The following is a 17,730-nucleotide window of genomic DNA, read 5'->3' as shown; positions in this document are numbered from 1 at the left end:
ATGTGACCCACCCTAGTCCTATATAAGTACTCAATGACCCCATGTGACCCCCCCATCTCCTATATAAGTACTAAATGACCCCATGTCTCCCACCCTAGTCGTATATAAGTTCTCCATGACGCCATGGGACCCACCCTAGTCCTATATAAGTACTCAATGACCCCATGTGACCCCCCCTAGTCCTATATAAGTACTCAATGACCCCATGTGACCCACCCTATTCCTATATAAGTTCACAATTACCCCATGTGACCCACCCTAGTCCTATATAAGTACTCAATGACCCCATGTGACCCCCCCATGTCCTATATAAGTACTAAATGACCTCATGTCTCCCACCCTATTCCTGTATAAGTACTCAATGACCCCATGTGACCCCCCTAGTCCTATATAAGTACTCAATGACCTCAGGTCAGCCACCCTAGTCCTATATAAGTACTCAATGACCCCATGTGACCCACCCTATTCCTGTATAAGTACTCAATGACCCCATGTCTCCCACCCTAGTCGTATATAAGTTCTCCATGACGCCATGTGACCCACCCTAGTCCTATATAAGTACTCAATGACCCCATGTGACCCCCCCTAGTCCTATATAAGTACTCAATGACCCCATGTGACCCCCCCTAGTCCTATATAAGTACTCAATGACCCCATGTGACCCACCCTAGTACTATATAAGTACTCAATGACTTCATGTGACCACACCTAGTCCTATCTAAGTACTCAATGACCCCGTGTGACCCAACCTAGTCCTATATAAGTACTCGATGACCCCATGTGACCCACCCTAGTCCTATATAAGTACTCAATGACCCCATGTGACCCCATCTAGTCTTATATAAGTACTCAATGACCCCAGGTCAGCCACCCTAGTCCTATATAAGTACTCAATGACCCCATGTGACCCACCCTAGTTCTATATAAGTACGCAATGACCTCATGTGCCCCCCCTAGTCTTATATAAGTACTCAATGACCCCAGGTCAGCCACCCTAGTCCTATATAAGTACTCAATGACCCCATGTGACCCTTCCTAGTCCTATATAAGTACTCAATGATCCCATGTGACCCACCCTAGTCCTATATAAGTACTCAATTAACCCATGTGACCCACCCTAGTCCTATATAAGTACTCAATGACCCCATTTGACCTCCCCCCCATGTCCTATATAAGTACTAAATGACCCCATGTCTCCCACCCTAGTCGTATATAAGTTCTCCATGACCCCATTTCTCCCACCCTAGTCGTATATAAGTTCTCCATGACGCCATGTGAGCCACCCTAGTCCTATATAAGTACTCAATGACCCCATGTGACCCCACCTAGTCCTATATAAGTACACAATGACCCCATGTGACCCACCTTAGTCATATCTAAGAGCTCAATGACCCCGTGTGACCCAGTCTAGTCCTATATAAGTACTCAATGACCCCATGTGACCCACCCTACTCCTATATAAGTACTCAATGACCCCATGTGAACCGACCTAGTCCAATATAAGTACTCAATGACCCCCTGTGACCCACCCTAGTCCTATATAAGTACTCAATGACGGCATGTGACCCACCATAGTCCTATATAAGTACTCAATGACCCCATGTGACCCACCCAAATCCTATATAAGTACTCAATGACCACAGGTGAACCACCCTAGTCCTATAAAAGTACTCAATGACCCCATGAGACCCCCCCTAGTCATATATAAATACTCAATGACCCCATGTGACCCCTGCTTAGTCCTATATAAGTACTCAATGACCCCATGTGACCAACATTAGTCCTATATAAGTACTCAATGACCCCATGTGACCCACCCTAGTCCTATATAAGTACTCAATGACCCCATGTGACCCACCCTAGTCCTATATAAGTACACAATGACCCCATGTGACCCCCCCATGTCCTATATAAGTAATAAATGACCCCATGTCTCCCACCCTAGTCGTATATAAGTTCTCCATGACGCCATGTGACCCACCCTAGTCCTATATAAGTACTCAATGACCCCATGTGACCCCCCCTAGTCCTATGTAAGTACTCAATGACCCCATGTGACCCACCCTATTCCTATATAAGTTCACAATTACCCCATGTGACCCACCCTAGTCCTATATAAGTACTCAATGACCCCATGTGACCCCCTCATGTCCTATATAAGTACTAAATGGCCCCATGTCTCCCACCCTATTCCTGTATAAGTACTCAATAACCCCATGTGACCCCCCTAGTCCTATATAAGTACTCAATGACCACAGGTCAGCCACCCTAGTCCTATATAAGTACTCAATGACCCCATGTGACCCACCCTATTCCTGTATAAGTACTCAATGACCCCATGTCTCCCACCCTAGTCGTATATAAGTTCTCCATGACGCCATGTGACCCACCCTAGTCCTATATAAGTACTCAATGACCCCATGTGACCCCCCCTAGTCCTATATAAGTACTCAATGACCCCATGTGACCCACCCTATTCCTGTATAAGTACTCAATGACCCCATGTGACTCCCCTAGTCCTATATAAGTACTCAATGACCCCATGTGACCCACCCTAGTCCTATATAAGTACTCAATGACCCCATGTGACCCCCCCTAGTCCTATATAAGTACTCAATGACCCCATGTGACCCACCCTATTCCTATATAAGTTCACAATTACCCCATGTGACCCACCCTAGTCCTATATAAGTACTCAATGACCCCATGTGACCCCCCCATGTCCTATATAAGTACTAAATGACCTCATGTCTCCAACCCTATTCCTGTATAAGTACTCAATGACCCCATGTGACCCCCCTAGTCCTATATAAGTACTCAATGACCTCAGGTCAGCCACCCTAGTCCTATATAAGTACTCAATGACCCCATGTGACCCACCCTATTCCTATATAAGTTCACAATTACCCCATGTGACCCACCCTAGTCCTATATAAGTACTCAATGACCCCATGTGACCCCCCCATGTCCTATATAAGTACTAAATGACCTCATGTCTCCCACCCTATTCCTGTATAAGTACTCAATGACCCCATGTGACCCCCCTAGTCCTATATAAGTACTCAATGACTTCAGGTCAGCCACCCTAGTCCTATATAAGTACTCAATGACCCCATGTGACCCACCCTATTCCTGTATAAGTACTCAATGACCCCATGTCTCCCACCCTAGTCGTATATAAGTTCTCCATGACGCCATGTGACCCACCCTAGTCCTATATAAGTACTCAATGACCCCATGTGACCCCCCCTAGTCCTATATAAGTACTCAATGACCCCATGTGACCCCCCCTAGTCCTATATAAGTACTCAATGACCCCATGTGACCCACCCTAGTACTATATAAGTACTCAATGACTTCATGTGACCACACCTAGTCCTATCTAAGTACTCAATGACCCCGTGTGACCCAGCCTAGTCCTATATAAGTACTCGATGACCCCATGTGACCCACCCTAGTCCTATATAAGTACTCAATGACCCCATGTGACCCCATCTAGTCTTATATAAGTACTCAATGACCCCAGGTCAGCCACCCTAGTCCTATATAAGTACTCAATGACCCCATGTGACCCACCCTAGTTCTATATAAGTACGCAATGACCTCATGTGCCCCCCCTAGTCTTATATAAGTACTCAATGACCCCAGGTCAGCCACCCTAGTCCTATATAAGTACTCAATGACCCCATGTGACCCTTCCTAGTCCTATATAAGTACTCAATGATCCCATGTGACCCACCCTAGTCCTATATAAGTACTCAATTAACCCATGTGACCCACCCTAGTCCTATATAAGTACTCAATGACCCCATTTGACCTCCCCCCCATGTCCTATATAAGTACTAAATGACCCCATGTCTCCCACCCTAGTCGTATATAAGTTCTCCATGACCCCATTTCTCTCACCCTAGTCTTATATAAGTTCTCCATGACGCCATGTGAGCCACCCTAGTCCTATATAAGTACTCAATGACCCCATGTGACCCCACCTAGTCCTATATAAGTACACAATGACCCCATGTGACCCACCTTAGTCATATCTAAGAGCTCAATGACCCCGTGTGACCCAGTCTAGTCCTATATAAGTACTCAATGACCCCAAGTGACCCACCCTACTCCTATATAAGTACTCAATGACCCCATGTGAACCGACCTAGTCCAATATAAGTACTCAATGACCCCCTGTGACCCACCCTAGTCCTATATAAGTACTCAATGACGGCATGTGACCCACCATAGTCCTATATAAGTATTCAATGACCCCATGTGACCCACCCAAATCCTATATAAGTACTCAATGACCACAGGTGAACCACCCTAGTCCTATAAAAGTACTCAATGACCCCATGAGACCCCCCCTAGTCATATATAAATACTCAATGACCCCATGTGACCCCTGCTTAGTCCTATATAAGTACTCAATGACCCCATGTGACCAACATTAGTCCTATATAAGTACTCAATGACCCCATGTGACCCACCCTAGTCCTATATAAGTACTCAATGACCCCATGTGACCCACCCTAGTCCTATATAAGTACACAATGACCCCATGTGACCCCCCCATGTCCTATATAAGTAATAAATGACCCCATGTCTCCCACCCTAGTCGTATATAAGTTCTCCATGACGCCATGTGACCCACCCTAGTCCTATATAAGTACTCAATGACCCCATGTGACCCCCCCTAGTCCTATATAAGTATTCAATGACCCCATGTGACCCATCCTATTCCTATATAAGTTCACAATTACCCCATGTGACCCACCCTAGTCCTATATAAGTACTCAATGACCCCATGTCTCCCACCCTAGTCGTATATAAGTTCTCCATGACGCCATGGGACCCACCCTAGTCCTATATAAGTACTCAATGACCCCAGTTGACCCCCCCTAGTCCTATGTAAGTACTCAATGACCCCATGTGACCCACCCTATTCCTATATAAGTTCACAATTACCCCATGTGACCCACCCTAGTCCTATATAAGTACTCAATGACCCCATGTGACCCCCTCATGTCCTATATAAGTACTAAATGGCCCCATGTCTCCCACCCTATTCCTGTATAAGTACTCAATAACCCCATGTGACCCCCCTAGTCCTATATAAGTACTCAATGACCACAGGTCAGCCACCCTAGTCCTATATAAGTACTCAATGACCCCATGTGACCCACCCTATTCCTGTATAAGTACTCAATGACCCCATGTCTCCCACCCTAGTCGTATATAAGTTCTCCATGACGCCATGTGACACACCCTAGTCCTATATAAGTACTCAATGACCCCATGTGACCCCCCCTAGTCCTATATAAGTACTCAATGACCCCATGTGACCCACCCTATTCCTGTATAAGTACTCAATGACCCCATATGACTCCCCTAGTCCTATATAAGTACTCAATGACCCCATGTGACCCACCCTAGTCCTATATAAGTACTCAATGACCCCATGTGACCCCCCCTAGTCCTATATAAGTACTCAATGACCCCATGTGACCCACCCTATTCCTATATAAGTTCACAATTACCCCATGTGACCCACCCTAGTCCTATATAAGTACTCAATGACCCCATGTGACCCCCCCATGTCCTATATAAGTACTAAATGACCCCATGTCTCCCACCCTATTCCTGTATAAATACTCAATGACCCCATGTGACCCCTCCTTAGTCCTATATAAGTACTCAATGACCCCATGTGACCAACATTAGTCCTATATAAGTACTCAATGACCGCATGTGACCCACCCTAGTCCTATATAAGTACTCAATGACCCCATGTGACCCACCCTAGTCCTATATAAGTACTCAATGACCCCATGTGACCCCCCCATGTCCTATATAAGTACTAAATGACCCCATTTCTCCCACCCTAGTCGTATATAAGTTCTCCATGACGCCATGTGACCCACCCTAGTCCTATATAAGTACTCAATGACCCCATGTGACCCCCCCTAGTCCTATATAAGTACTCAATGACCCCATGTGACCCACCCTATTCCTATATAAGTTCACAATTACCCCATGTGACCCACCCTAGTCCTATATAAGTACTCAATGACCCCATGTGACCCCCCCATGTCCTATATAAGTACTAAATGACCCCATGTCTCCCACCCTATTCCTGTATAAATACTCAATGACCCCATGTGACCCCTCCTTAGTCCTATATAAGTACTCAATGACCCCATGTGACCAACATTAGTCCTATATAAGTACTCAATGACCCCATGTGACCAACCCTAGTCCTATATAAGTACTCAATGACCCCATGTGACCCACCCTAGTCCTATATAAGTACTCAATGACCCCATGTGACCCCCCCATGTCCTATATAAGTACTAAATGACCCCATGTCTCCCACCCTAGTCGTATATAAGTTCTCCAAGACGCCATGTGACCCACCCTAGTCCTATATAAGTACTCAATGACCCCATGTGACCCCCCCTAGTCCTATATAAGTACTCAATGACCCCATGTGACCCACCCTATTCCTATATAAGTTCACAATTACCCCAAAGTGACCCACCCTAGTCCTATATAAGTACTCAATGACCCCATGTGACCCCCCCATGTCCTATATAAGTACTAAATGACCCCATGTCTCCCACCCTATTCCTGTATAAGTACTCAATGACCCCATGTGACCCCCCTAGTCCTATATAAGTACTCAATGACCCCATGTTACCCACCCTAGTCCAATATAAGTACTCAATGACCCCATGTGACCCCCCCTAGTCCTATATAAGTACTCAATGACCCCATGTGACCCACCCTATTCCTGTACAAGTACTCAATGACCCCATGTGACTCCCCTAGTCCTATATAAGTACTCAATGACCCCATGTGACCCACCCTAGTCCAATATAAGTACTCAATGACCCCATGTGACCCACCCTAGTCCAATATAAGTACTCAATGACCCCAAGTGACCCCCCCATGTCCTATATAAGTACTAAATGACCCCATGTCTCCCACCCTAGTCGTATATAAGTTCTCCATGACGCCATGTGACCCACCCTAGTCTTATATAAGTACTCAATGACCCCATGTGACCCACCCTAGTCCTATATAAGTACTCAATGACCCCATGTGACCCACCCTATTCCTATATAAGTTCACAATTACCCCAAAGTTACCCACCCTAGTCCTATATAAGTACTCAATGACCCCATGTGACCCCCCCTAGTTGTATATAAGTACTCAATGACCGCATGTCAGCAACCCTAGTCCTATATAAATACTCAACGACCCCATGTGACCCCCCCTTGTCCTATATAAGTACTCAATGACCCCATGTGACCCTCCCTAGTCCTATATAAGTACTTAATGACCCCATGTGACCCACCCTATTCCTATATAAGTTCACAATTACCCCATGTGACCCACCCTAGTCCTATATAAGTACTCAATGACCCCATGTGACGCCCCATGTCCTATATAAGTACTAAATGACCCCATTTCTCCCACCCTAGTCGTATATAAGTTCTCCATGACGCCATGTGACCCACCCTAGTCCTATATAAGTACTCAATGACCCCATGTGACCCCCCCTAGTCCTATATAAGTACTCAATGACCCCATGTGACCCACCCTATTCCTATATAAGTTCACAATTACCCCATGTGACCCACCCTAGTCCTATATAAGTACTCAATGACCCCATGTGACCCCCCCATGTCCTATATAAGTACTAAATGACCCCATGTCTCCCACCCTATTCCTGTATAAATACTCAATGACCCCATGTGACCCCTCCTTAGTCCTATATAAGTACTCAATGACCCCATGTGACCAACATTAGTCCTATATAAGTACTCAATGACCCCATGTGACCAACCCTAGTCCTATATAAGTACTCAATGACCCCATGTGACCCACCCTAGTCCTATATAAGTACTCAATGACCCCATGTGACCCCCCATGTCCTATATAAGTACTAAATGACCCCATGTCTCCCACCCTAGTCGTATATAAGTTCTCCAAGACGCCATGTGACCCACCCTAGTCCTATATAAGTACTCAATGACCCCATGTGACCCCCCCTAGTCCTATATAAGTACTCAATGACCCCATGTGACCCACCCTATTCCTATATAAGTTCACAATTACCCCAAAGTGACCCACCCTAGTCCTATATAAGTACTCAATGACCCCATGTGACCCCCCCATGTCCTATATAAGTACTAAATGACCCCATGTCTCCCACCCTATTCCTGTATAAGTACTCAATGACCCCATGTGACCCCCCTAGTCCTATATAAGTACTCAATGACCCCATGTTACCCACCCTAGTCCAATATAAGTACTCAATGACCCCATGTGACCCCCCCTAGTCCTATATAAGTACTCAATGACCGCATGTGACCCACCCTATTCCTGTACAAGTACTCAATGACCCCATGTGACTCCCCTAGTCCTATATAAGTACTCAATGACCCCATGTGATCCACCCTAGTCCTATATAAGTTCTCCATGACGCCATGTGACCCACCCTAGTCCTATATAAGTACTCAATGACCCCATGTGACCCCCCCTAGTCCTATATAAGTACTCAATGACCTCAGGTCAGCCACCCTAGTCCTATATAAGTACTCAATGACCCCATGTGACCCACCCTATTCCTGTATAAGTACTCAATGACCCCATGTCTCCCACCCTAGTCGTATATAAGTTCTCCATGACGCCATGTGACCCACCCTAGTCCTATATAAGTACTCAATGACCCCATGTGACCCCCCCTAGTCCTATATAAGTACTCAATGACCCCATGTGACCCCCCCTAGTCCTATATAAGTACTCAATGACCCCATGTGACCCACCCTATTCCTGTATAAGTACTCAATGACCCCATGTGACTCCCCTAGTCCTATATAAGTACTCAATGACCCCATGTGATCCACCCTAGTCCTATATAAGTTCTACATGACGCCATGTGACCCACCCTAGTCCTATATAAGTACTCAATGACCCCATGTGACCCACCCTAGTCCTATATAAGTACTCAATGTCCCCATGTGACCCCCCCATGTCCTATATAAGTACTAAATGACCCCATTTCTCCCACCCTAGTCGTATATAAGTTCTCCATGACGCCATGTGACCCACCCTAGTCCTATATAAGTACTCAATGACCCCATGTGACCCCCCCTAGTCCTATATAAGTACTCAATGACCCCATGTGACCCACCCTATTCCTATATAAGTTCGCAATTACCCCATGTGACCCACCCTAGTCCTATATAAGTACTCAATGACCCCATGTGACCCCCCCATGTCCTATGTAAGTACTAAATGACCCCATGTCTCCCACCCTATTCCTGTATAAATACTCAATGACCCCATGTGACCCCTCCTTAGTCCTATATAAGTACTCAATGACCCCATGTGACCAACATTAGTCCTATATAAGTACTCAATGACCCCATGTGACCCACCCTAGTCCTATATAAGTACTCAATGACCCCATGTGACCCACCCTAGTCCTATATAAGTACTCAATGACCCCATGTGACCCCCCCATGTCCTATATAAGTACTAAATGACCCCATGTCTCCCACCCTAGTCGTATATAAGTTCTCCATGACGCCATGTGACCCACCCTAGTCCTATATAAGTACTCAATGACCCCATGTGACCCCCCCTAGTCCTATATAAGTACTCAATGACCCCATGTGACCCACCCTATTCCTATATAAGTTCACAATTACCCCAAAGTGACCCACCCTAGTCCTATATAAGTACTCAATGACCCCATGTGACCCCCCCATGTCCTATATAAGTACTAAATGACCCCATGTCTCCCACCCTATTCCTGTATAAGTACTCAATGACCCCATGTGACTCCCCTAGTCTTATATAAGTACTCAATGACCCCATGTGATCCACCCTAGTCCTATATAAGTTCTCCATGACGCCATGTGACCCACCCTAGTCCTATATAAGTACTCAATGACCCCATGTGACCCCCCCTAGTCCTATATAAGTACTCAATGACCTCAGGTCAGCCACCCTAGTCCTATATAAGTATTCAATGACCCCATGTGACCCACCCTATTCCTGTATAAGTACTCAATGACCCCATGTCTCCCACCCTAGTCGTATATAAGTTCTCCATGACGCCATGTGACCCACCCTAGTCCTATATAAGTACTCAATGACCCCATGTGACCCCCCCTAGTCCTATATAAGTACTCAATGACCCCATGTGACCCCCCCTAGTCCTATATAAGTACTCAATGACCCCATGTGACCCACCCTATTCCTGTATAAGTACTCAATGACCCCATGTGACTCCCCTAGTCCTATATAAGTACTCAATGACCCCATGTGATCCACCCTAGTCCTATATAAGTTCTCCATGACGCCATGTGACCCACCCTAGTCCTATATAAGTACTCAATGACCCCATGTGACCCACCCTAGTCCTATATAAGTACTAAATGACCCCATTTCTCCCACCCTAGTCGTATATAAGTTCTCCATGACGCCATGTGACCCACCCTAGTCCTATATAAGTACTCAATGACCCCATGTGACCCCCCTAGTCCTATATAAGTACTCAATGACCCCATGTGACCCATCCTATTCCTATATAAGTTCACAATTACCCCATGTGACCCACCCTAGTCCTATATAAGTACTCAATGACCCCATGTGACCCCCCCATGTCCTATATAAGTACTAAATGACCCCATGTCTCCCACCCTATTCCTGTATAAATACTCAATGACCCCATGTGACCCCTCCTTAGTCCTATATAAGTACTCAATGACCCCATGTGACCAACATTAGTCCTATATAAGTACTCAATGACCCCATGTGACCCACCCTAGTCCTATATAAGTACTCAATGACCCCATGTGACCCACCCTAGTCCTATATAAGTACTCAATGACCCCATGTGACCCCCCCATGTCCTATATAAGTACTAAATGACCCCATGTCTCCCACCCTAGTCGTATATAAGTTCTCCATGACGCCATGTGACCCACCCTAGTCCTATATAAGTACTCAATGACCCCATGTGACCCCCCCTAGTCCTATATAAGTACTCAATGACCCCATGTGACCCACCCTATTCCTATATAAGTTCACAATTACCCCAAAGTGACCCACCCTAGTCCTATATAAGTACTCAATGACCCCATGTGACCCCCCCATGTCCTATATAAGTACTAAATGACCCCATGTCTCCCACCCTATTCCTGTATAAGTACTCAATGACCCAATGTGAACCCCCTAGTCCTATATAAGTACTCAATGACCCCATGTTACCCACCCTAGTCCAATATAAGTACTCAATGACCCCATGTGACCCCCCCTAGTCCTATATAAGTACTCAATGACCCCATGTGACCCACCCTATTCCTGTATAAGTACTCAATGACCCCATGTGACTCCCCTAGTCCTATATAAGTACTCAATGACCCCATGTGACCCACCCTAGTCCAATATAAGTACTCAATGACCCCATGTGACCCACCCTAGTCCAATATAAGTACTCAATGACCCCAAGTGACCCCCTCCTAGTCCTATATAAGTACTCAATGACCCCATGTGACTCACCCCATTCCTATATAAGTACTCAATGACCACATGTGACCCACCCTAGTCTTATATAAGTACTCAATGACCCCATGTGACCCACCCTAGTCCTATATAAGTACTCAATGACGGCATGTGACCCACCTTAGTCCTATATAAGTACTCAATGACCCCATGTGACCCCCCTAGTCCTATATAAGTACTCAATGACCCCATGTGACCCCCCCTAGTTGTATATAAGTACTCAATGACCGCATGTCAGCAACCCTAGTCCTATATAAATACTCAACGACCCCATGTGACCCCCCCTTGTCCTATATAAGTACTCAATGACCCCATGTGACCCTCCCTAGTCCTATATAAGTACTTAATGACCCCATGTGACCCACCCTATTCCTATATAAGTTCACAATTACCCCATGTGACCCACCCTAGTCCTATATAAGTACTCAATGACCCCATGTGACGCCCCATGTCCTATATAAGTACTAAATGACCCCATGTCTCCCACACTAGTCGTATATAAGTTCTCCATGACGCCATGTGAGCCACCCTAGTCCTATAAAAGTACTCAATGACCCCATGTAACCCCCCCTAGTCCTATATAAGTACTCAATGACCCCATGTGACCCCCCCTAGTCCTATATAAGTACTCAATGACCCCATGTGACCCACCCTATTCCTGTATAAGTACTCAATGACCCCATGTGACTCCCCTAGTCCTATATAAGTACTCAATGACCCCATGTGATCCACCCTAGTCCTATATAAGTTCTCCATGACGCCATGTGACCCACCCTAGTCCTATATAAGTACTCAATGACCCCATGTGACCCCCCCTAGTCCTATATAAGTACTCAATGACCTCAGGTCAGCCACCCTAGTCCTATATAAGTACTCAATGACCCCATGTGACCCACCCTATTCCTGTATAAGTACTCAATGACCCCATGTCTCCCACCCTAGTCGTATATAAGTTCTCCATGACGCCATGTGACCCACCCTAGTCCTATATAAGTACTCAATGACCCCATGTGACCCCCCCTAGTCCTATATAAGTACTCAATGACCCCATGTGACCCCCCCTAGTCCTATATAAGTACTCAATGACCCCATGTGACCCACCCTATTCCTGTATAAGTACTCAATGACCCCATGTGACCCACCCTATTCCTGTATAAGTACTCAATGACCCCATGTGACTCCCCTAGTCCTATATAAGTACTCAATGACCCCATGTGATCCACCCTAGTCCTATATAAGTTCTCCATGACGCCATGTGACCCACCCTAGTCCTATATAAGTACTCAATGACCCCATGTGACCCACCCTAGTCCTATATAAGTACTCAATGACCCCATGTGACCCCCCCATGTCCTATATAAGTACTAAATGACCCCATTTCTCCCACCCTAGTCGTATATAAGTTCTCCATGACGCCATGTGACCCACCCTAGTCCTATATAAGTACTCAATGACCCCATGTGACCCCCCCTAGTCCTATATAAGTACTCAATGACCCCATGTGACCCACCCTATTCCTATATAAGTTCACAATTACCCCATGTGACCCACCCTAGTCCTATATAAGTACTCAATGACCCCATGTGACCCCCCCATGTCCTATATAAGTACTAAATGACCCCATGTCTCCCACCCTATTCCTGTATAAATACTCAATGACCCCATGTGACCCCTCCTTAGTCCTATATAAGTACTCAATGACCCCATGTGACCAACATTAGTGTCTTTACTAGTTTCGTCTCTGCTTCTGTTGGATATTGTGGTTTATATTGATCACTCACTATACTTGCGATTTAGATTATTTCTTTCTTTATTTATACTGAATGTATGACTAATTCAAGTGTTTAAGTATTATGATGTGATCGATTGATTGATCTCTGAAAAATCTGGTTCACCGTCCTCTAAGTTTGCCTAATAAGAAGTGACCCCAGCGCCTCCTTAGCTCGCCCTCCCTTCCACGGCCCACCCATCTCCCGATCCTTCCCGAATGTTACGTCACGTATCCGATCTAGTGTTCCGAATGTACGATCACTAACATTATGCTCGATGCACCAGATCTTTCGTTCGATTACTAAAAATTTTGAGAGTCTAAGAATCTTGTCTATTCAACTCTCTTTCTTATTTGCTATCGTGGATGTCTGTACAGAACATACTCCCCCGTTGAGAGGGTTACCGATCAATCATCATCCTTCCTTAAACATACTTGATACAAAAAATAATAATAATAATACATAGAAAAATTGTAAATACATTCTTAACATTATGTTAATGCTTAATAGCATTATTATTCGTGGACGTTTCGAACGCTAAATATATATATGTTGATGTTGTGAACTATGGAATATTCGCGTCGTCTGGTAGCGGACATATGTATTTAATTGTTCTTCGAATATTTCCGTTGAGGGTGCGTATTGTTACGACCCTCACTATGTTGTCTTCACCGGCATGTGTTTCAATTATTCGTCCCATGGCCCATTGCGAACATGGCATAGCCTTGTTTTTAATGAGCACCAACGTGCCGATTTTTATGTTTGGACTATTCCTTTGCCATTTATTTCTGATTTGCAACTCATTCAGATATTCCAGGCTCCACCTCTTCCAGAAATCTTGGCGAACCTTTGTAATGTGTTGCCATACAGATAACCTGTTATCTGGAACAGAAGATAAATTTTTCTCCGGAACGGAGGTTAATGATTTGCCGATGAGATAATGGCTTGGAGAAAGGGCTTGTATGTCATTTGGATCAGTAGAAATAGGCATTATAGGCCGAGAATTAAGAACACCCTCGATTTCGACCACAAAAGTATTGAATTCTTCTAAAGTGAATAAAATATCACCCACTACTCGTTGCAAATGATGTTTAAAAACCCTAACTGTCGATTCCCACAAACCACCGAAGTGAGGAGAGGCCGGAGGGATGAAATGCCACGTAAACTGATTCGATAACGCGTATGACATAAATTTTTGTTTATTTTCATCAAGGTCTAGAAAGTCGTAAATTTCCTTAATTTTATTATTAGCGCCAACAAAATTGGTTCCGTTATCGGAATATATGTGTGCTGGTAATCCCCGTCGCGAGGAGAACCTACTCAATGCTGCTAGAAATGCGTCTGCAGTCATTTCAGTGACGACTTCTAAGTGTACGGCCTTAACAGACATGCAAATGAAAACACACACGTAAACCTTGATTCTGTTACGGTTTCTGAATTTTTTTTCCTTTATAAAAAACGGACCGCAGAAGTCGATCCCTGTGTGAGTAAAAGGAGGTCCGACTGACACTCGCGATGCAGGCAAGTTGCCCATTTTGTAATTGACAGTATTTGTTCTAAAGCGAAAACAACGCATACATGACCTTATCACCTTTCGTACATAATTTCTCCCGTTTGAAATCCAATATTTTTGTCTAATATCATAGAGTGTCGTTTGCACTCCTGCATGTAAGAGTCTACAATGCGACTCTCTTGTGATACAAGTAGTTAGGTGTTGTTTTGGCATTAGTATCGGATGCTTCTGACCGAACGATAAATTGGACTTATGAATACGACCTCCTACCCGAAGGACGCCCCTATCGTCCTGGAACGGACTTAGATTAGCGAATTTTTGCGGACTTGTATTGCGTGGTTTATTTAAGGAGACGATGACATCTGAGAAATGTATTCCTTGTAATAATTTTATAATGTGCTCTTCAGCTTCATTCAGTTCGTCAATGCACAAAGGACCTCGATACTTATTGGATTTACAAACGCGTAAACAATATGCTACTATTCTTGTCGTTTTTGCGTAAGATGAAAATCTGGTGAAGACATCGAAATCATTTGTGCAATTCGAGAAGCATGTTTCTTCTTTAAGCTCGGGAATCATAGTAACATTATACTTTGTCTTCGGCCAACTCTTTTCTGAACTACTCAACCAATTCGGACCATGTCTCCAAAGTTTGTTATTAGCAAAATCGATTGGCAACTGTCCCCTGGATATCGCGTCGGCCGGGTTTTCTTTGGAATTGATATGACGCCATTCATGACCCTCGCTCAATTGTTTGGTATTCATTACGCGGTTGGCTACATATGTTTTTAGTTTATGTGGAGGTGTATTCAACCAGCATAAAACAATGGTAGAATCACACCAAAAGGTACATGACTCAAACATTCTTTTATCTATCGTTTTACTCACTTCATTGTACAGTTGCGCTAATAATGTCGCTCCGCACAATTCAAGTCGTGGAATCGTAGTGGGTTTTATCGGCGCAACTCTAGATTTCGCACCAAGTAGATGTGTAGCTATATTCCCATCTTGACCTTGTGATCTGATATACAAACACGCCCCATACCCCCGACTACTGGCGTCACAGAATCCGTGTAACTGTATATTCTTACAATTCGGAATTAGTAAATTTCGATCGAACGATATTGTACCCATTATTTCCCATTGGCGTACGAAATTTAGCCAATCAGTATAAATGCCTTGTGGTAGTGACTCGTCCCAATTAATTTTCTGGCGCCAAATGTTTTGCATTAACCATTTTAGGTAAAAAATTATTGGTCCTAATAGTCCAAGGGGATCAAATACCTTAGCCAATTCTGATAATATGATTCTCTTAGTTGGGGTTTTACATATTTGTATTCTTTTGGGTATATAGCATATCTCGTCTGTATCGGCATTCCATGTAATGCCTAGCGTTTTCAACGTGGTATCTATATTAATAATAAAATGGGCATGTACTGATTCAGCCGGTAAATCGTTAATTATTCGTGGATCATTCGATGCCCATTGACGTATACGAAATCCACCTCTTGAGAGAAGTGAAATTATGTCATTCCGTATTTCGCGCGCTTCTTCAATTGTATTCGCGCCTGTTAATAAGTCGTCAACGTAAAGATGATTCTTTAATATTTCCGCGGCTTTCGGAAAATCAGCCCTTTCGTCTTCAGCTAACCTTTGTATCGTACGGATTGCCAAGTACGGGGAAGAAGATACACCGAATGTAAGTGTATTCAATTGAAATGTCCGAACAATACCTTCGTGACGCCAGAGGACCCTTTGAAACCGTCGATCCTCTTGGTGCACCAATATTTGACGGTACATCTTTTCAATGTCTGCCGTGATTATGTAACGATGCATACGAAAGCGTGTTAAATGCGACACTAACCGATTTTGAATCGTCGGTCCTATCTTTAGCAAATCATTTAACGAGATTCCTTCTTGATCTTTCGCCGACGCGTCGAATACGACTCGAAGCTTAGTTGTGCAACTCGCTTCCTTGACCACAGCATGGTGTGGCATATAATAGCCTCCGTCATCTGCATCATCTATGAGCGACATATGTTCTAATTCTAAATATTCCTTGAAAGTTTTAGTATATGCTTCTTTTAATGTATCATTTTTAGAAAATCTGTTCTCGAGCACGGCGTAACGTTTCGCGGCGTTTTCCTTAGATCCGACGAAAATTTCCCTTCGCGTACGAAATGGTAATCTAACTATATATCTGCCACTTTCATGTCTTGTAACCGTTTCCTTGAAATGTGCTTCGCACTCGGATTCTTCCTTTGATAAACCTTTGGTCAAAGTGACTTCTTCGATTTCCCAGAATTTGTTCATGGTGTTTTCTAACCTTGCTAAATGACAAGCTTGTTCGTTTGCCAATGAATCAGAAATTCCGCCAGCTATGATCCAGCCTAATCGCGTCTTTTGTAAACATAACTCAACACCACCGCTTGTTAAAGTAATTTGTCCGATAGCTAGCATAGATAAAGTTTTGCCCGAGCCTAATAACAAATCTATCGCACGCGGCAAGTGAAAATCCGGATCAGCTAATTGTAAGTTCCTTGGTATTTGAAAACCCTCTCTTTGGAAAATTTGACATGGAACAAATTCTGCTACTTTCGGCATAATCAAACACGTCAAAGTTGTACAAAAATCGCTATAACAGGATTTCATCATTATTTGTACGGAACCTCGTGTAATTGTTTTCATTCCGTCTATTGTTGTGATCGTTTTTACGCATGGGTTTATCTGGCTACCTAAACGCTTAACCATGTTCTCGGAAATGAAGTTATTTGACGCTCCTGTGTCTAATAATGCCCTGCCGTTAATGAAAGATCGATTCTTGTCTCGTACCATTATGATCGCGGTTGTTAATAATTGTGTCGAAGACGAACC

The 17,730-nt window shown here is 44.2% G+C and overlaps 1 protein-coding gene across 1 annotated transcript; it reads right to left on the bottom strand.

The window, feature by feature from the left end:
* Positions 1 to 13,908: 13,908 nt before the first annotated feature.
* LOC136774638 (uncharacterized) lies at positions 13,909 to 17,691 on the bottom strand. Its single transcript, XM_066729056.1, has one exon. The coding sequence runs from the start codon at positions 17,689 to 17,691 to the stop codon at positions 13,909 to 13,911; it is 3,783 nt and encodes a 1,260-aa protein (XP_066585153.1).
* Positions 17,692 to 17,730: the final 39 nt, after the last annotated feature.

This window comes from Prorops nasuta, unplaced genomic scaffold (assembly GCF_024137725.1).
Source record: "Prorops nasuta isolate Cenicafe-Biocafe unplaced genomic scaffold, Cenicafe_Pnas_1.2 PNAS00001, whole genome shotgun sequence".
Lineage (NCBI taxonomy): Eukaryota > Metazoa > Arthropoda > Insecta > Hymenoptera > Bethylidae > Prorops > Prorops nasuta.
The sequence above is the reverse complement of the archived record's forward strand: the minus strand, read 5'-3'. Positions and strand labels throughout refer to the sequence as shown.